The 21,685-nt window shown below is 41.5% G+C and overlaps 1 protein-coding gene across 1 annotated transcript; it reads left to right on the forward strand.

Moving 5' to 3' along the window:
• Window positions 1-342: 342 nt before the first annotated feature.
• IL12B (interleukin 12B) lies at window positions 343-9,075 on the forward strand. Its single transcript, XM_038771682.1, has 7 exons — window positions 343-430; window positions 2,109-2,381; window positions 3,916-4,036; window positions 4,909-5,123; window positions 6,068-6,228; window positions 7,898-8,070; window positions 8,940-9,075. Exons 1-7 carry the CDS (start codon window positions 343-345, stop codon window positions 9,073-9,075), a joined length of 1,167 nt encoding a protein of 388 aa, XP_038627610.1.
• Window positions 9,076-21,685: the final 12,610 nt, after the last annotated feature.

The raw sequence follows: 21,685 nt of genomic DNA on the forward strand, positions 1-21,685 counted from the left end.
CTTCGCTGATGCTTTGGGTTGTCAGAATTCGGCGCTTGAGTATCAGCCATCTTGATGAGGGCTCTGGTTTTGGAATCATCTTAAATTCAGCAGTGGTCATCTTGGGAGGGACAGAAGGCATACAGTTCCCCCTAATGCATGCTGCCCTGAAGTGACTGCTTATCTTACTTACTATCTGCAGCTGGCTAGTGTACCAGTTCATTTGTTTCAAATACCTGATGTGTTGGAAGTGCTATAACATGCTTGAATAGTAAGCCAGTGCCAGCGTGATTGGAGGAAAAAACAATTTAAAAGAATATATGTTGTTTCCAAGCTCTCTTATCCTTACTCTCTTATCCTTAGATGCATCATCAACAGCTGTTCTTGTCCATATTTTCTTTGGTTTTGTTGGCAACTCCACTTGCAGCCAAATGGGAACTGGAGAAAAATGGTAAGTTGATCCATTCTTCTGATTCTGTATGATTTGGGGGCATTTATTTATATATGCACTTACTTAGCTCCTACTTTATATATACAGTATAACACTTATATAGTAAAACGCTGTACTAGGACATTTAAAATATAAGATTGAAGACAAACCCGGCCCATAGGGAGTTTACAATCTAGGGGAGAAGGCAAACACAGAAACAATTAACATTTAAACATTCAAGACTGAAATAGCCTGTGATACCCCTGTCTCTATCTCCATTGTCTCTTCAGTACCTAGTCTGGTAACAGAAGAAATTACAAACTTTCTAAATATTTAACAAGACCCTGCTTCATCCACCCTCTGCTCCATTGTGACACCAAGTCCCACTCTCCAGCTGGAGTAGAAGGCCAGTGAAGCAGAGAACATGACATTAATCGATGGTATTTATTGAGTGCTTACTGTTTGCAGAGCACTGTACTAAGTGCTTGGGAAAGTACAATACAAAAGAGTTGGTAGAAACGATCCCTGCCCATAAGAAACTAATGGCCCTGTCCCACTTTGGGCCAGCAGATGGGTGAAGCAGAAAATATGGTCTGACCCCTCCAACCTCAGGGCCAATTCAGGAGTGTTATCCTTTCTTTTAGGAAGCTCAGCAGGGAACGGATCGTGACTCACTACAAAGACATTTTATGGGCCATCTCAAATATTGAAAAAGAGAAGCAGCATAAGCTCACTGTGGGCAGGGAATGTGTCTGTTGATTGTTATATTGTACCCTCCTAAGTGCTTACTTATATTGTACTCTCCTAAGGCTTGGAAGTCTGAAGGACCTGGGCTCTAATCCCAGCTCCACCATTTGTATTCTTTGTGGCCTTGGACTCAATTAGCTTCTCTGTTCTTCAGTTGCTTCATGTGTAAAATGTTGATTAAGACTGTGAGTCCCCTGTGGAACATGGACTGTGTCTAACCTGTTTATTTCGTATTTACTCCAGGATTTAGAACAGTGCCTGGCACATAGTAAGTGCTTAATAAATATCGTAAAAAAAGAAGACATTAGCCCTCCAATTGTGTCAAACTTTGTCTGTCTCTCATCATCAGAGGGCAGGTACCTTAGCCCTAGATCTCTACCTTAGTCTCTCAATGATGTACTACCATGCTATCACTGTTGATCCATATACCTATAAAGGGCTCTGCATGGAGGAACTGACAGCAACTGATTCTAGAATTACATTGCTATAAATTATTCTGTTAAATGAATTGTAGAAAGAGGGAACTTGACTGATGATCCTATAACTATTTCTCTGTACTTCCCATCACGCATTATTTCCACAACAGTCCTTCACTGGGACCTGATCCGGGAAGACAAGGCTTGATCCATGATTGAAAACAATACTAGTAGATTCATGCCAAAAAAGAGGCGGGAAAGGAATGGGTCACTCTTTTCCAGTCATGGAATGCACGTTTGGATTCTTTCAATTTCTACCATAAAGCTACCATTTAAGCATGGAGGTCCCTTCTTACTAGAACCTTGGATTTGAGTCATCTGGGCAGGGAATGTATCTGTTATATTGTTGTGTTGTACTCTCTTAACTCTTAGTACAGTGCCCTGCACACATTAAGTGCTCAGTATATACGATTGATTGATGGGTAGTCAGTCACTTACGTGAGAGCTCCACAAGACTCATTTCTTGTGATTCTCAGTTTATGTTGTAGAGTCAGATTGGCATCCTGATGCCGCAGCTGAAGAGGTGGAGCTCACGTGTGATTCATCTGAAGAGGATGTCACCTGGACATTAGGCCAAAACAGCAAGCTCTTGGGAACCGGCAAGACATTGACTGTTCAAGTCAAAGAATTTGTGGAAGCTGGAAACTACTCCTGTTGGCATGGAGAGGAGGTGGTGGGCCACTCATTTCTGCTGATCCACAAGAAAGAAGAAGGAATTGGATCCACCGATATTTTAAAGGACTGGAAAGGTAATGAAATTCTTAATGCTCTGTTCCCCTACGCAGGCAGTGGTAAACAAATAAGGAAAATAAGTCACAGAAAATCGAAGTATTCTCTTGCTTGTGCTTATTTGGACTGGTGAATTATCAGTCAATAGATGCTTATATGTTGGAAACACACCTTAGGAATCCCTTAAACAGTGTTAAAATTGATTATACTCAAAGACAAAATGTGTATCTGCCTAACTTATTGTTATTGGGAAGTCATCTTAGAAGATGCAAATCATAAAAACATGCTTACAGCCAATTAACCACTCTAACCACTAGAGAGGAGAAGAGAGATGCGAATAATTCAAAACAGGGAAGCTGACGGGCAGCGGAGAGGGCAACCACAGGACGCAGCCCAGAGAGCCTAGGTTGTGACCTGCTGGCACTAGGGCAAGGCGGAGAAAATAGAGTCTGCAGCTGGTGAGAATTTATAAATCTAGTAGTAATAATAATAATAATATTTGTTAAGCACCTTTATAAATTCTAGTAGTAATAATAATAATAATATTTGTTAAGCACCTATTATGTGCAAGGCACTACACCGATTTCTGAGGTAGATGCAAAATAATTAGGACAGACACAGTCACTGTTCCACCAGGGGCTTATAGCCTAAGGGGAAGGGAGAACAGGCTTAGAATCTCCATTTTTCAGTTGAGGAAACTGAGGCACTCAGAAGTAAAATGACTTGTCTAAGGTCATGCAGCAAGCGACAGAACCATGATTAGATCCCAGGTCCTATGACTCTCAGGTTTATGATCTTTCTACTAGGCCATGCTGATTTTCAGGATGCTGCATATAGTCCCTTTCAATGATTGGTTAATAATAATGATTATTTGTTAAGCGCTTCCTATGTGCCAGGCACTGTACTAATTGCTGGGGTGGGTACATGCAAATCAATCAATCAATCGTATTTATTGAGCGCTTACTATGTGCAGAGCACTGTACTAAGCGCTTAATCATGCAAATCAGGTTGGACAGAATCCTCATCTCACGTGGGGCTCACAGTCTCAATCCCCATTTTACAGAAGAGAGAACTGAGGCCCAGAGAAGTGAAGTAACTTGCCCAAGGTCACACACAAGACAAGTGGTGGAGCTGGGATTAGAACTTGTGACTTTCTGATTCCCAGGCCCGTGCTCTTTGGTAGAAAGTTCCCTGCAAATTCATGGGTGATATTTTAAGTTGATACCATGCTTTCATTTTTTGAAAGAACTTTCACATGAATTGTTTCACAAAAGGACAGGTGTTATCCCTATTTTATACATAAAGAAACCGAAGCTCAGAAAGATCAACTGATTTTTCCAAAGCCATATATCAGATTCACAATGGCTGGGACTACAATCTAGGCCTAGACCACATACACAGTGACTTTTCCAGATTCCACTTTGGGTCACATCAAAATTTAGCTCATTTCCAAGGCTCGTAGCAAAAGGAGTGATTCAATATTTGTGACAAGTTGACCTCTATAATCAGTATATTACAAAAATACTTCCATGTTTTGTTTCTTTTCAACTCCAGAACCCAAAATCAAGACATTTTTAAAATGTGAAGCCAAGAGTTATTCTGGTGCTTTCACATGCTCGTGGCTGACAGATGTCAGGAGTATGGATTTGAAATTCACCATCAAGGGCAGTAAGGAGTAAGTATGACTGTTTCTATCTCCATCTTCTTTTCAGATTGGGTGACCTAAAAGTAAGAAACCAAGAGGTTAAACCCAGCATTGTTTCTAATTGACACTTTTCGCTTTCAAAGTGTGAGAAGAGTCTGAACATTAAAGGCAAATGAGAGCCTGTGGGAAATAGCCATGTCAAACCGAGTGTCTTACTGTGTAGTGTGTAGTTGGTTAAATAAACTACAAACTCCTTGAGGATAGGGATCATGTCTACTAATTCAATTCTACTCTTCCAAATGCTCTGCACACAGTAAGTGCTCGAACAGATAATACTGTTTGATTTCTCAAAAGTCTTTCCCATCCCCCAGCAACCCAGAAAGCATCATCAATGCTCATGACACCTTTAGGAACAAAGAAGAGGCAAAACAGAAGCTGAGAGTGATTAGTCAAAATAAAAGCTTTGAAGAAGGCTTCAAAAAGTCTCAGGGTCCCACAGAAATCTTCACCCAAATTAGCATTGTCACTGCCAACCCTTCCTAGCCACTCCCCTCTTTCCTTCGGCTAACTTGGCACTAGTATAGGCACGTTTACCAGAAGACAATTACACCGAATTATCTTCCAATCCTAACTTCCATGCAAACTGAATAAAAGAGGACTTAGAAATGAGATGCAAAGTCTACATGTCCTCTCTTAGGCTTAGGGCACATGTGCCTGTGCTCAATTGCAAGCCCTCACTACACTCCATTTCATCTCACTGGGGACCCTTTGAGCATAACACGAAGAGAAATTCAAACTGAGATAGAAATTATTACTCTGGCTGATAACCAGAACGAAGTTACTTCTACTGCAGCCCCAGTTTACTTCTCTATTTTCATTTCCACCTCTGGGTTTCATTTCAGCTCCTCCGTCTCCCAAGGAGTAACATGTGGACAGCCTTTGCTTAGTGAAGAAAAAGTCCTAGTAGGAGTCAAGGAATACAACGAATACACAGCCGAGTGCCAAGTGAGCTTCTGCATGTATGCTGAAGAAAGCCAGCCGATTAAAGTTGTCCTTGATGCTATTGAGAAAAATAAATACGAAAACTACACCAGCAAGTTTTTCATCAGGGATATTAGTAAGTTTTCAGAAGAATTTCCATTTGCTTTGTTCCTGTGGTCACGTCAATCTGAGAGTTTGAGGTATATAACATCTGCTCAGGAAGGTTATGAGAAAGGAGACTTTATTAGTGCTTATTGCTGGTTCTCTTATCTATAGGGGTTTAATCAAACTTGTGAACTACCTGCTATCAGTGGAAAACACCTCCAGTCAGATTTTCCTCTCAAGGGCAACTTGAGGTCTCACTGACTAGTTGAGCTTCTCCTCAGCAACAACGTTTTTTTTTTCTAATCAGCCTAATTCTAATATGAAGAATTTCCCTTCTTTTTTCTTAAAGATGGCTAGAGGGATTAACCTTGTGAATTTACCAGTAGGAAAAAGTTTCATGAGCTTCCATTGGATTATGAACTTTGCTGGAAGTTTTGGGTCAGGCTGGAGCAACAGGAATTGTTCACTGTGCTTCCTTAAATGTCTGAAACATCTAGATGAGGAGCAATGTGCCCTGGGAGTCAGAGGACCTGGGTTCTAATCCTGACTCCCCCACTTGCCTGCTGCATGACCTTGGGCAAGTCACATAGCTTCCCTTTGCCTCCATTTCCTCATATGTAAAACGGGAGTTCAATGTCTGTTCTCACTCCCCCTTGGACCGTGAGCCCCATTTGGTACGGAAACGGTACCTGACCTGATTAACCTGACCTGACGTGACCAGGTACCTGACCTGATTGTATCTACCCCAGCACTTAGAATAGTGGTTGATGCAGAGTAAGCACTTAACAAATAAAATCATAACAATAATAATAATAATCTTCTCTTTCTGTCACTGATATCGGTGTTCTCACAGAGTGCTTGCCCTACTTGACCTACAAACAAAAGTTAAATCTCAAGGCTGGTCTCAGTACACATGCACTCACTAATTATCTAGAAGACAGAAAAGTTTTAACATTTTATTTTCTTTTTCTTCAGTCAAACCAGATCCACCTACCAACTTGCAGCTAAAACCCTCCACCAACAGTCATAAGCCTGTGGAAGTGACCTGGGAATACCCCCAGAGCTGGAGCACCCCGCATTCCTATTTCTCTCTAACTTTCCAAGTTCAGATTCATACTCCTGGCAAAAAAGAAAAGGTATGTCTCAGTCATCATCAATGGTATTTACTGAGCCCTTATTGTGTGCAGAGCAGTGTACTAAATGCTTGGGAGAGTACAGAGGTGGTAGACAAATTCCTTGCTCAGTCTCGAAGGGGAGACTGACTTTGATATAAATAATTTATTATAATATAATTCACAGATATGTACATAAGTGCTGTGGAGTTGAAGGATGGGCAAATATTAAATGCCCAAAGGTCACAGATCTAAGTGCATAGCCAGAGGAAAGAGTCCTCCTGGAGGAGGTGACCTTAATAAGGCTACTTAATAAGTATGTCCCCAGTCTGACACGTTCCAAACTTGTTGTATAGAACACAGGGACCAGAAATTGGTTCAACCAACATCTGGACATTGTCTCTCTATAAAAATCCAATACCTGTGCTTTCGACTGATACCAGTGGCAAACACCTTCAAAATGATCTTCCTCTGAAGTTTGAAATGAGAAACTCCCTGCATTTTTGTGCTCCTCCAAAGCAGAGACTTTTAGTCTTTGAACATAGTTTGCGGAAGTACAGTGCTTTGCACTACATAGTAAGTGCTTAACAAATACCATAATCATTATTATTATTTTATTATTCTGTCCATTCCAGGATTATTACCTAGAAGCAAGTTAGGTTCTTGGAGATGTACATAATGCAGTAGAAGTAACTTTCTGGAATTAAAACTTTGATTGATTTAAAATTCCACTCAACATTGTTCCTAATGCAGAAGCTCACTTAATGGGATGACACCTGTTGCATCAGAGAAATGTAGTGCTGGATTGTTTTTTTTTTTCACAAGGATTATTGCTAGACGGAAGTTTTTAAGCATTCCTATTATGTATCCCAGACTGATCCCACTCCTTCCTCTCCCCCTCGTCCCCCTCTCCATCCCCCGTCTTACCTCCTTCTCTTCCCCACAGCACCTGTATATATGTTTGTACATATTTATTACTCTGTTTATTTATTTTACTTGTACATATCTATTCTATTTATTTTATTTTGTTAATATGTTTAGTTTTGTTCTCTGTCTCCCCCTTCTAGACTGTGAGCCCACTGTTGGGTAGGGACTGTCTCTATGTGTTGCCAACTTGTACTTCCCAAGCGCTTAGTACAGTGCTCTGCACACAGTAAGCGCTCAATAAATATGATTGATTGATTGATTGATGTGGGCCGAAAGCCAAAACGTCTATGATTGTCTTGATTGTCAGATCATCAGTCTCTGCCCCTCTACAGGGCCGTGCTGGAGTTGTAGGGTTTGGAATTGGAATCCACTTGTCAAAGCTATACTCAGTGCTTGGCAAATAGTAAGCGCTTAACAAATACCATTACTATTATTATTATTATTCTCCTCGGGAGAAGCAAGAGGAAATAAATACATCGTTATTTTGGTGTGTTTCAAAAACGAGGCCAGTAGGTGGCCATATCTCCTAGGCATCGCCCTGGCCTCCCATTGTTCCCCGGCGTAATCCCAGTGAACATTTTTGGAAATGTTCATGAGTTAAGTGAGTTAAGAACTTCAAAATGGTCGAGAGAACAGCTGCCTGAGCAGCAGAAGGTGTTCGTGGTGTGATCGTTTCAGAAAGAGGACCACTGATGACGCCCCCTGAGCAAACTCCTGCCTTCTGATGTGGTTTTTAACTTTTAGTCATGCCGCTTTTACCTTTTAGATCCTGATGGCGGACGGGACCTCAGTTAATGTCAAATGCCACAAAGAAACCAAGATTCGAGTCCAGGCCAGAGATTGCTATTATCATTCGTCTTGGAGCAAGTGGGCATCGGTGTCCTGCAATGACGTGAGTGGGGCTGTAGGAGCCATATGTAATGGCCCAGAGATCAAGGGGTGAGCGGATGATTTGCAAGATAAGGAGGGAGATGGAATGCAGCAGAAGGGGACAGTAACCAAGGAAAAGGGGCCTCTGAAAGTGGGCCATGTCACACTATTCCTGAGCCTATGGCAGAGAATTCCTTATTCCTGAGTTCCCTGATGCTGGTCTTCAGCTCGCCCTGTCTACCAAGGCCAAAACTCTGTGAGTTGAGGTGTTGAGAAATCAGGACAAATCCTTGCCCACATTGTTAAAAGCTATTCTCTCTTTCCCTAGATGGTCTTTAATAATAATCACTGTAGCGTTTGCTAAGCGCTTACTATTTACCAAGCACCGTAATAATAATAATAATAATAATAATGATAATAATCATGGTATTTGTTAAGTGCTTATTATGTGCCCAGCACTGTACTAAGCGCCGAGATGGATACATGCAAATTGGGTTGGACACAGTCCTTGTCTCATGTGGGGCTCCCAGCTTCAATCCCCATTTTACAGATGAGGTAACTGAGGCACAGAGAAGTAAAGTGACATGACCAAGGTCACACAGCAGACAAGTGGAGGAGCCGGGATTAGAACCCATGGTCTTCTGACCTGCAGGCCCGCGCTCTATGCACTACACCATGCTGCTTCTATACTTCATGCTGCTTCTTAAGCGCTGAGGTGGATGCAAGATAAGTGGGTCTGACACAGTCCCTGCCCCACATAGGGCTCACAGTGTAAGCAAGATGGAGAGCAGGTACTGAATCCAGCAGAGAACCCAGGTCCACCGACTCCCAGCCTATGCTCTTTCCACTAGGCCACATTGCTTTGGCCATAATCACACTGAGAACATCCTTGGCATAGACCTGCCCTTCCCTACACCCCTAAAATAATTCTGCCACAGGTCAGTGGATGCTTTTTCAACTCACTTTACCCTGCAGAAGTGTCCCGGGTATTGCCAAGGGATAACTTTGAAGTGTAGGGTTGAGATGGGCATCTCTGAGGGAGCAGCCTACCTAGCTACAGCTCTGCTGACGTGATAGTATTGAGGTAGCATTACTGGAATCAAAATTAGCTGAAAACTAAAAATGAGGTTGGCCCGGTGGAACTCACGGGTATCTGATGTTCTTTCACTTTTACTTCTGCAGTTGAAGTTCTGCAAAATTTTCATTTCTCCCAGCCTCAGAAATGTCAGAGAGATACTATAACTGATGGATAAGAGCATCAGTAAGGTACCATCGTCATCATCATCAACATCAATCATCATAATTGAGAAGCAGTATGGCTAGTGGAAAGAGCCAGGGCCTGGTGGTCAGAGAACCTGGGTTCTAATACTGGCTCTGCCACATGGCTACTGTGTGACCCCGGGTCTCAGTGTCTCAGTTCCTCTCTGTATCTTCTCTCTGTCTCAGTTTCCTCTTCTGTAAAAAAGGGGTTTCAACACCTGTTCTCCCTCCTACTATGGCCTCTTTGTGGCACAGGGACTGTGCCTAACCTTATTAAACTTGTATCTGCCTCAGTACTTAGATGAATGCTTGGCACATAATACGCACTTAAGAAGTACCACAATTACTAATTTTTATTATTATCATCAATGGTATTTATTGAGTGCTTTCTGTGTGCAGAGCAATGGGCTAAGCATTTGGAAGAGTAGCAATACAATATAGTGCTACGGGCTATTTTTTCATTTCTAGGCCATTTCTCCCTTATCTCAGTTTTTTATTTAGGTCCACCTAGATAAGTATCCGCAATTTGCCAGTGCTCATTGAGGGCTGCAGGAAAAGCCAGTGAGAGAAGAACCCGCAAAGATAGAATTATAGTTCATGGTGGATAGTATTCCTGGTCTGCATCTGCCTCAGGGCTGGGCACAAACCCCTACCGGAGACTTGAATGCAAATATTCAGGCAGGAAAGGAACAATCAATCAATCAATCGTATTTATTGAGCGCTTACTGTGTGCAGAGCACTGTACTAAGCGCTTGGGAAGTACAAGTTGGCAACATATAGAGACAGTTCTTATCCAACAGTGGGCTCACAGTCCAGGCCCAGTCAGTCAGAAGTTACCCGGAAGGTGAAATGTGAGAATTTTGGATTAAAAGCTTCAGCACTCTGACTTGCAATCAGTCAATCAGTGGTATTTATTGAGTGATTACTGTGTGCAGAGCATTGCACAGAGCTCTTGAAAGAATGCAACAGAATTGATAGACACATTCCCTGCCCACAGTGAATTTACAATCTAGAGGGAGTTTACAATCTGTATTTCTTGACTCTTTCCCAGGTTAAGCATTCCTGAGAAACCACCAGTGAAAAGGAGGAAGAGGGAGAAACACGAACAAGAGAGAAAAAGGAAATGAAAGTATCAAGATGTCCTCTGCATGGTTTGCTTTTGATGGATTGACAGGATGAATGCTATTTTTATTTGAATATTACCATATGGCAAGTGAAACAATAAGTTATGATGATGAAAAAAATTAACGCTTGACCTGTTTGAAAGTATATCAGTGAGTTTACTTATGTTGTTTTAGAGTACTTGTGTTATTTATGTATTTATTAATTTATATTTATTGTTATTTAATATTTGTTGAGTCCTAACAACTCACAGCCTAGGAATAATTTATACTGGTATGTTCTTATGGTGCAAAAATGTGAATTTGAAATATTTATTATTTATTTTCACTTTAGAACTGAAACTAAACAGGCCTCAGGTTTGTGATAATTGGCAAGAAGAAAATGCTCGGTGCTTTGCCAAAAGCAAAAAGAATAATATTGTGCATCTGTATTAGATGGAAAAATAAGAAATATTTAAAATATCAGTACTTGGGTACACACATAATTTATCTGATATTTGGATAATATGTGCAGTAACTGTTAAGATTCCACTTTTATGTACTCAGAAATGTTTTTTAAAATGTTTTATGTACATGATTATCTGATATTTGGATAATATGTGCAGTAACTGTTAAGAATCCACTTTTATGTACTCAGAAATGGTTTTTTAAAAGTTTTATTTTTATCTAAGTGAATTTTGCATCTTTTTTACTATTTATTCTGAATTGAGCTAATAAAAACTTTCTTTGTAAAAGCTTTGAACTCTCTTGGATTATTTCACTGCCAGGTGATGACTCTCCACCGGGCTTATAATAATAATGATGGTATTTGTTAAGTGCTTACTATGTGCCGAACACTGTTCTAAGTGCTGGGATAGATACAAGGTTATCAAGTTGTCCCACGTGGGGCTCCCAGTCTTCATCCCCATTTGACAGATGAGGTAACTGAGGCCCGGAGAAGTTAAGTGACTTGCCCAAAGTCACACGGCAGACAAGTGGCAGAGCCGGGATTAGAACCCATGACCTCTGACTCCCAAGCCCGGGCTTTTTCCACTAAGCCACACTGCTTCTCTAAGCGAGCTTTATGCTCACCAGAAACCAAGGGACTCCCATCCAAAGTTCACCCTTTGCCTTCCCCTAAGTGTATTTATCCTAGGACTGCAAGGCATTTTGAGATACATTCATTCATTTACATTCATTCATTCGCTCAATTGTGCTTATTGAGCACTTACTACGTGTAGAGCACTGTAGTAGACATTTGGGAGAGTTGGCAGAAGTAAGTGATGGCTCTAAAGGAGCTTGGTTAAGGTTAGGTGAGTTGGGAAGGGGTGTTGCTGGTGAGATGCCACAGTAAGACAGGCAAATGGCTTTGGTTGGTCAGTGGTTGAATCAATCAGTCAGTCATATTTATTGAGCGCTTACTGCACGCAGAGCACCGTACTAAGCATTTGGGAAAGTACAATAAAACAAAGTTGATAGATTAAAGAAAACCTGGGTTTATTTGGAGTGTTTGTCGATCTGTGGAATAAGTTTGTTCCTACCTCGTGAAGCATATTATTAACTGCCTTCATTCCGTGAACAGCTTTCATTTCCACTTCAGCAAAAGTGCCCTTCTCTTTGCAGGCTCACTAAACCCAGGAGTTTTCTGAGCTCAGAGATCCTACCTAAGGTGTAGCATGAACCAAAGGAGAAGTAGCATGGCCTAGGGGATAGAGCACAGTTCTGGGAGTCAGAAGGTCAGGGGTTCTAATTCCGTCTCTGCCACTTATCTGCTGTGTGACCTTGGGCAAGCCACTTCACTTCTCTGTGCCTCAGTTATTACCTCATTGTAAAATGGGGTTTGAGACTGTGAGACTGTTGATCTCAGGCCTTTAGTTTCATTCATATTCAACTGTCCATTCAATCATCTCTTCTGATTCTATTCTTTGTAAATGTTTCTACGTCCACTAGAGTGTAAACTCATTGCAGGCAAGGAATGTGCTTTATGTGTCTGATGTACTTTTCCAAGCCTTTGGTGCAGTAAAGTGTACTGTACCAAATGGCCCCTTAATAAATAAATAAATAAATCAAGCTAACGATCATATTTATTTAGCACTTACTGTGTGCAGAGCACTATACTAAACACTTGAGAGAGAAGAGAACTAGAGTTGACAGACATGTTCTGTGCCTCCTGTCTAGGGTGGGAGACAGACATCAAAATAAATTATGGATATGTACATAAGTAATGCTGATGACGGGGTGACTATCAAGGGCTTAATGTATCAGGGTGACTAAAAAGAGAAAGGAGTAGGGGAAATGATGGCTTAGTTGGGGAAGGCCTCTTGAGAGAAATATTTTTAAGAAGGCTTTGAAAGTGGGGAGAGTAGTAAAACGTCAACTACGAAGGGGGAAGAAGACTCCGGGCCAGGGGGAGGACATGGGCAAGGGGTCTGTGATAAGATAAGAACAAGACTCAATGAGCAGTTTGGCATTAGAGGACCAAAATCAGCAGGCTGGGTCATACAACACCACTGAGACAAGACGGGCACAGGCAAGGTAATTGGGCGCTTTAAAAATCAATGCTGCGGAGTAATTGATGGGTAGGTAGTTGAAGTTGTGGAGATGAATAAGTTCTCCAAGGCAGTGGTTGTAGATGGAGAATAGCAGGACTGCCACAGAAGAGGGTGGGAGGTAGAGGAGAAGCCTGCAAAAGAGTGTGAGAGTGAGGGGTCAGAGAGACACAAGTAGGACCAGGAGAAGACAATATCAGTGAAGCTTAAGTTGGATAATGTTTCCAGGAGAAAGGGTGGTCGATAGTGCCAAAGGCAGCTGAGAGGTCGAGAAGGATTAGGATGGAGTAGAGGTCACTGGATTTGGCAAGAAGAAGGTCACTGGTGATCTTTGAGAGGGCAGTTTCCACGGAGTGAAGGGGAAACTGTGGAAGTCAGATTGGAGGAGGGCAAGGAGACAACTGGAGAAAGTGGAGGCTGCAGGTGTAAACAACTTGCTCAGGGAGTCTGGAGAGGAATGGTATGTAAGAGGTGGAGTGATAACTGGAGGGAGCCTTGGGGTCAAGAGAGAGATTTTTTTAAGCTAAGAGGTACTATTACTTCTGCTACTGCTACTATTATTACTACTACTACTACTCCTTACTACTACAATAACAACTATCTCCATTACTACTTAAATTCCCAAACCAATATGAGATTAAGGAACTAATGAGAAAAGGATATTGATTCAATTCTAACCTAAGATTTCAGTAACACAGTTCTGGAGGCTGAGAATCTGACTCTTTGCAAAATGAAGTTCAAGAAGCACACTGGGGCGCCCTTGATTTTTCAGAATCATCAGTTGGATTCCTCAAGACAAACCGTTTGCCTGGTAGGTTAGCTTCTTGGGAATGGAATGTGAGCCTAACAAATCCCTTATACTTAGACCGTGACCCCCGTATGGGGCAGGGACTATATTTGACCTAATTAACTTGTATCTACTTTAGCTCTTAGAGCAGTTCTTGACGCGTTGTAAGCATTTAACAAATACTACATCAGAAGTGACCTTCTAATGACCCTCTTCCAAATATGGAAAATATATAATTTCATTTGAAGGTGCATTTTTAAGCTACTTGTATTCCCTAACTTCAGCTGAATAATAACTATTTGCTAGTCTCCAATGTCTCTCATCTCATGATCTCAGAGCTCTTGATGAGCATTTAATGAACCATGCCTCGGCAATGGAAATTATTAGTCCATTTTTATGAGGAGGAGTCTGAGGAGGAAAGTACTTGAGTACCTATCCAGGTTATGAGGCCAGCTCAGAGGCAGTGATGGAACAGAACCCAAATGTCTAGGCTCTGGAAATATGCTTCATTCCTGATGAGACTCATCTTGTTCCACGTGTTTTTCAGCAGAAGGATCTTATAGCCTCTGGACTACACTGGAGAGATTATTATCATCACAGTAAAGTACTGAGATAGGTACCCTCTCTCCATAGCTGGCACGATCCTAGCCACAGACATTCTGAAGTAAAGATTATCATTGATCACGTACTCTCTTAATCACAATGTTCTCTTAGGGCAAAATGCAACCCAGGAGACATTATCTTCACAACATCACAAGTATAGGGCAAGTGAAGGAAGCAACATGGAGACACCCACACCACGTATATTTGCATGTGACACCATTAATAAATTTGTACTCAGAGACCGACCAACCAAATTTGACTTCACTGATAAATTTATCACTATTGTATAGTGGTATATATATGTATATATATATATGTCCATGTATATATGTTTGTACATATTTATTACTCTATTTTATTTATTTATTTTACTTGTACATTCTGTTTATTTTATTTTGTTAGTATGTTTGGTTTTGTTCTCTGTCTCCCCCTTTTAGACTGTGAGCCCACGGCTGGGTAGGGACTGTCTCTATATGTTGCCAACTTGTACTTCCCAAGCGCTTAGTACAGTGCTCTGCACACAGTAAGCGCTCAATAAATACGATTGATTGATTGATTGATATGGTATACTGTATTGTATATATGCCTGGTTGAATCAAAGATCTGAAGTTTCCCTGGATTCCCATCACCAGTGATAGCTGAGCTGCAGGTATGTCCAGTACTATCAATCTTATTCTATGTCATCACACTTGAGGATGTGAAATGGACCTGGAAGCTGGAGCCCAAGATACTTATACTTTAATAAGTGCTTACTATGTGTCAGGCACTGTGCTACGCACTGGGATGAATACAGGATAAATAGTTCAGACACAGTATCTGTCTCTCGCAGGGTTCACGATCTAGGAGGGGGAGAACAGAAACATAGAAAATACTTAAATAATAATAATCACAATGGCATTTGTTAAGTGCTTACTATGTGCTAGGCACTGAAACAAGTGCTGGAGTGGATCCAAGCAAATCGGGTTGGATACTGTCCCTGTCCCACATGGGGCTCACAGTCCCAATCCCCATGTTACAGATGAGGGAACTGAGGCACAGAGAAGTGAATTGACTTACCCAAGGTCACACAGCAGACAAGTTGCAGAGGCAGGATTATAACTCGTGACTTTTTGACTCCCAAGTCTGTGCTCTATCCAGTTCAGTGAGAGCATTATAAAATAGAAAAATATCCCTAACTGGGATTCCCTCAAGGCTCAATTCCAGGTCCCCTTCTATTCTGCATTTAAATCCACTTGCTTGGAGAACACATTTGCTTCCATAGCTGGAAGCAGCTGGCTCAGTGGAAAGAGCACAGACTTGGGAGTCAGAGGTCATGGGTTCTAATCCCAGCACCGCCACTTGTCAGCTGTGTGACTTTGGGCAAGTCACTTGACTTCTCTGTGCCTCAGTTACCTCATCTGTAAAATGGGAATTAAGACTGTGAGCCCCACATGGGGCAACCTGATCACCTTGTTTCCCCCCCAGCGCTTAGAACAGTGCTTTGCACATAGTAAGTGCTTAACAAATACCATCACTATTATTATTATTATTATTCAACTACCATCTTTATGAAGACAATTGCCATACTGGTGCCTTGGTAGAGAGACTGGTATCCTGCAGGTGGTCAAACAGTGAAAAATGCGTGACAGGAAGAATGAATCCAGGAGCCCAGAATAATAAAATTATGAGGGATTTTTTTTTATAATATTTTGTAAGTGCTTACTATGTGCCAGGCATTGAAATAAGCGCTGGGGTGGAGATTTAAGCCAATCAGATTGGACACAGTCCACATCCCATCTGAGGCTCACAGTCTTAATCCTCATTTTACAGGTAACTGAGTCACAGAGAAGTTAAGTGACTTGCCTCAGGTCACACAGCAGACAAGTGGTAGAGGTGGGATTAGAACCCAGGTCCTTCTGATCCCAGGCTCTATCCACTAGGGCACACTGCTTCTTCTTTCACAAACCCGTTTGCTAGAAAATCGGAAAAGGCAAGCAATTTATTGTCCCTAATCAGCTAAACCACCCACCCTGCCCAGAAGGGCTTCCTCCTTTCCAATCCAATTAGCTAAGAACTCACACAGTGGGATGCCACTGCCGATAACTGATGTTCTTTTCCTGAGAAGTTGCTGAACTGTCAATGTTTCGTAACAGACAGAAATCTGTTTTCAACCTACATGGAAATGGAAGTGAGTGCTAAAGCACTGAATAGGATGCAATAGGTTCCTGAATAGGTTTGTTCCTGGGTCCCAGGGCCAAGACAGTTCAGCACACAAACACGTGTGGTTGCCCTGTTGGATGCTGGACTTCATGGCTGTTCCCTGAGATTTGAAGTCTAGGCCACTTTCAGTTTGATCTGCATTCACTTCCCGCCTGGCTCAGTGCTTAGTGCTTAGCCCTCTCAAGATGGATCATGATCACAACAAAGGTAGGAAGAACCCATGGTTTATATTTCTTTGGCACCTCTTTAACCTGTGTGGTGTGTAGGGTTCAGTCATTCCGAAGAAATCCAGGAAATCATTGATGTTATAATGAGGTCTTTCTCCTGTAGGGAATTCAAAATTTGTAAGTAGGCACAGTTAAATGAAGAGGTAACAGCCAGAGCTATGTGCTTTAAAACCCTTTCAAACAGGTATAGCTAAAGGGCAGACAAGAGAATTTCAAGGGACAAAAGGATCAGTAAAGCTACAGAGCTCTAAATGGTTTGTTTTTTCTACACTTCCTAGGAGCTATTGGACATTATTGGAGGTGTTTGGCTTCACTGACAAACTGGAAGTCCTTTCACCCCCTTTCTGATAAAGTGAGTTTTCCTGAGTGAGGAAAAAAGCCTTGGAAAAAAAGCCTGTTTGTCTTAGTGCTGTGTTGGCCTATTAGCTGAGTTACTGGGGAGTAAGCAGGCAGGAGTCAAAAAAGAGTTCCACTTATGTTATATCTGAGGTACAAAGGAAACTAGTGTGAGGTAATTTGCGATGACTTTAGTCTAAAACCTTTTCCACACACTCCCTCAAGCAACAGCCTTATCGTTAGTTGTGACCAGGCCTATAATGAGCGCTAATCAGGTACTTGAATCAGATAATCAGGTAACTGAATTTCACATTAGTACATTAGCAGTTTTAAACCTCTGCAAATACCAATCCTTTGTATCTTTCTGTTGGTCTTCTTCCCAATTTAGTGTGGCTCAGTAGAAAAGAGAATGGGCTTGGGAGTCAGAGGTCATGGGTTCTAATCCCTGCTCTGCCACTTGTCATTTGTGTGACTTTGGGCAAGTCACTTAACTTCTCTGTGCCTCAGTTACCTCATCTGTAAACTGGGGATTTTTAAGACTGTGAGCCCCACGTGGGACAACCTGATCTCCTTGTATCCCCACCACCACTTAGAACAGTGCTTCGCACATTGTAAGCGCTTAACAAATGCCATCATCAACATTAAATCTTGACTTCAGTTATTATTCTGTTTCGGAATCTGGTCCTGTTATGATTACTGAGGACTTCACAGAGCTAATCAACATGATCCTGAAGTTTCAAATTTCCCCTGAATTTGCTCTAAACATAGGATTGTTAATTTAGTTCTATTTGGTGTTATAGAAAACTAAGTGGCCTTAATCTCAAACCCCTGAAGTTTCTGTTTCAGAGACTAACAGGCACTTCCCACTGAGCGCTAGTACATTCAGAGTAGTAGTGGGCCTACTTCTGTCACTTAATCTCTGTAGATCTCCTGTTGGAGGCCAGCAGGTAAATATTTTTGTATTTACCTACAATACGGCAAAGGGGATGAACTGTATTTTAACTGTTATTTCTCTTTCTGGGAGACAGGGTCTTCCAAGTCTTATATTTGGGACTCGAGATCTGTTTGTTCCTCCACAGTCCAGGCGGATGTGAAGAGTTTAGCCCTTGCTCCGCTAAGTCTGGGGAAATCAACTGGTGAATCAGCAAATGGGATTGATTCAAAGTTCAGTGTGAGGAGCACATGAGGTGCTTCTTTCTTCCAATTAAGACTTTTTTCCAGATGGATTTTCCTTCAATTGGACTCTTATAGGACTTTGGAGAAAGGGCCTTCCTGATCAGTGGTTGCTCAGTAGAACAACAATGTAAAAATAAGCTGAATCTTGAAATCTGGCCCTGCTCCTACACTAATTGTCACTGCATTTTTGCCATCCAGTAAACAACCATAACACTACATTTCTTATGAGACTTAGAATCTACCGTACCATTTAGCCAGACATGAATTCAAGAAATTGCTGGTTCTCACCTTCTTTTACCATACCCTGATTTGAGGTGTCTTGTGTTTCTGTTTATTTCATACGTGTTTAGTACAGTGCACTATACTTGGCAGTGCTCAGGAAGTGCCATTTCCTGTATTACCCAGTCACTAGCTTTGCTTCCACAAGGCAAACCTAATGGAAAGTTGAAACATTTAGTTTAAAAAAGTGTTTTACGGGCTCTAGATTAGTCAGCCCGTGTTCAGGGGGATTTGCTACTAGGAATTTTTTTTCCACAAATGAAGGCCATTGTGGGCAAAGAATGTGTTTACCAACTCTGTTGTATTGTTCTCTCCCAAACACATAGTAAAGTGCTCTGCACTCAGTAAGTGTTCAATAAAGTGTTCAATTGGTTGATGAAAAAATTACATTAAGGTGAATAAAGGATATTCTTGCCTTAAGACTACATCTTCATGCATACCTTAACCTTGGCCTGGAAGTTCATCTGATTGGCATACGCTCCTGGGGAATGTTGGGGTCCTGCACTTCCTTCCACGATACCACATGACTTCCTAGCTCCTGAGGACACCCTTGGAACCCCCAAGGAAAAATACATAATGAGGATGTGGCTGAAAAGGGAAAAAAGCCTCTGATATTTCTGGTACTCAGGTGGGCTTGCTTACTTTAGGCTTTTTAAGAAGCTCAGAGGCAGGACAGCTGCCATGTTACTCCAGAAACATGTGTTTTACCTGCCCAACTTAATTTATATGAAAGGTAAGGTTGGCCTTTGAGCCAATTAATTGGGTAGACTTGCCATGGATATTTTCTATCTTTCCATCTCATTTTTTCCCTACTGAGAGATCCTCCTTGCAGCCCCAGCCAGTGTTTCCGGATTCAAATCATGGATGACTCAGATCCAACTGTGGGAAATTCTTGATCTTTGCACTACAGCAAAATAGCTGAGTAAATCCATTTGAGCTCACCTCCATCTTAGGAGCTGGGTAATGATTCAGAACAAATGGTGTAGATTTAACCGTGCAAAAATGTTTATTAGACGTAAGTCGAATTTCAGGCTACATAGAGGCACTGGCAAATGATCCAAATCACTAGGGTCTCTAATGAGGAAAATCACCTAACACCAGCCTGCAGCTGTGTTCTTCCACAGCATTCCTCTTTCTGTAAACTGTTTGCGAAGGAATGATAGTAAAAATGTATACACACCAAAAACACCTAAAAAAACAGACAAAAACAAACTACTCGCCACTTTGCTTTAAGAAGCTCAACCTCAACAGTTCCCAGTGGTGCTGGCAATTTTCAGGGAGTCACATTATCACGTTACAGGCTTTCAAATACTTTTCCCTCTTAGTGTGTTTCCATTCAAACTATAAAATCAAATCATAACAAATATAAAAAGCTACCTGGAATTAATGCATAAGCTTATTCAAAAGATGAGCCTGCTACTTCCATGCTATTATTTTAGCCATGCACATTAACATTCAGCCCAGGGGATTGAGAGGGAATTGAAAGAAGGGAGGCTTAAGGAAATAAAAGTTTTCCTGGGATACTAGTATTCCTTGCATTCAGCGGCAGCATTAGTAAGACTGGAAAGGAAAATTCAGCCCTTGTTTTTCAGGCCACCTTGTGAAGGAGATCTACCACTGGGGAATTCATGAAATTGGCATTTGATAACACAATTTCTTATTCTTGGTAACCATTACCACCCAGAGAAACTTCAGCTGGACGTCTTCAAGAATGAGTCTGAACTGAATACTTGGGTGCTCCAAAATATTAAGTGACTGACTAGCTCATTCTGGATGAGCCTTGAAACTGTAAAATCCCTCTGGAATAGCAACTTCAATACTAACAAGGGCTCATTTTAAATGCTCTCCTCTCAGGTTTCTTTTATGAAGGCACTACTGAATTTTAATGCCAATATTTCTTACAGGCAAGCCTCACTTTTAGATAATCCTAAAAGTTTGCCTTTGCTTAAACACGTTTCCTCCCCTTTCAACCTTTTAAGTATTTCAACTCACTTGAATTGAATAGTGACTGAAGCTCATTTTAATTTGGCATAAATAATGTATTCGATTCCTGGAAGGCTTTAGCCTCAGGAGATTGAAGTCAGACCACTTAGTTGTATATTCCCAAATCAGGGCCAAAATTAACCATCTTGTATTTAGGGGTACTAAAGGAAGAGGTGGAATTTGGAATTTCATCTAGGATTGGATTGTGAGATGAGTCCCAGGGCTGGCTGAACCTGATTGCCAAAGAGGATAATGATCAAAATACATAATTAGTGTAACAATTTGGAGTGGAGCAAAACAGAAATACTAAAGTTGGGGTTTACAAGGCAATTTTAAAATCATGAGATTTAAGATGGGTGAAGGCCTAGCTGAGGATCTGATTAACTTAAGTCAGACAGCTTGTCTTTAGGCTAAGCAGCTGCCTGAAAGCCTTGATTGGAGATATGGCTGGAAACAGCATTCAGGCCAAGAAATTCCTCCTGAATAACTCACAATGGCTTTGCTTTTATCACAGGTGTAGTTTAGGCCGAGAGGATCTCTTCTGAATGGGTCTTAGAGGAGCAGCTAAAGCCATACCCCACCACACTGCCAAAACTCAGTCTTTTCCTAGCTCCTTCCCAGGGAGAGCTGGGGCCCACTCCTGATGGGATGGGGCTTTCCCACCATTGGCAAGGTTAGTCTTATCCCAGAATATCACAGCAGGTTCTGGGAAATTGTAGACAAAACCAGCCCCTTTGCAATTAGGGGGGCTCCCTTCCCTACAACCCCCCTGCCAACTATTTTAAAGCCCTGTGCTCTAGGTTGGGCCTTCCTCCCGAATGCGAAAAGTGTCTAATCTGTTAGCATGTTACCTTTCGGTTGACTAAAATGAAAAGTATTTACATATTGAAAAAGAAGATAAATCACAGTATTTTAAGGCCTTCCCAAAAGATATGCTGACTTTTGTGATTTGACTTGCTCCAAGTGTATCATTTCATCATTTGACAGTGTACTGTTTGGGTAACAGAATTCCATGATGGCAGTCTATTCCTTGATGCCAACTCAAACCTTCAGCTGTGTAGCATTTCCCTGGTTCAGGCTTACTTTAGTTTCCATCAGGATTAGTATCAGTCTGTAGCGACAGGCTACTGCAGAGTGGTTCATTATCAACTGCACATCTTCTTGGCTGTGTGCCTTAAAAGGTGT

The sequence above is a fragment of the Tachyglossus aculeatus genome, chromosome X1, assembly GCF_015852505.1.
Source record: "Tachyglossus aculeatus isolate mTacAcu1 chromosome X1, mTacAcu1.pri, whole genome shotgun sequence".
In the NCBI taxonomy this organism is placed as follows: Eukaryota; Metazoa; Chordata; class Mammalia; order Monotremata; family Tachyglossidae; genus Tachyglossus; species Tachyglossus aculeatus.

What these genes read in the sequence shown, in the direction of transcription:
- IL12B (XM_038771682.1), top strand. Translation starts at nt 343, where the DNA reads ATGCATCATCAACAGCTGTTCTTGTCCATATTTTCTTTGGTTTTGTTG. An exon ending in TATTTTAAAGGACTGGAAAG is followed by an intron (nt 2,382 to 3,915) that starts GTAATGAAATTC and finishes TTTCAACTCCAG; the next exon opens with AACCCAAAATCAAGACATTT. An exon ending in ACCATCAAGGGCAGTAAGGA is followed by an intron (nt 4,037 to 4,908) that starts GTAAGTATGACT and finishes GTTTCATTTCAG; the next exon opens with CTCCTCCGTCTCCCAAGGAG.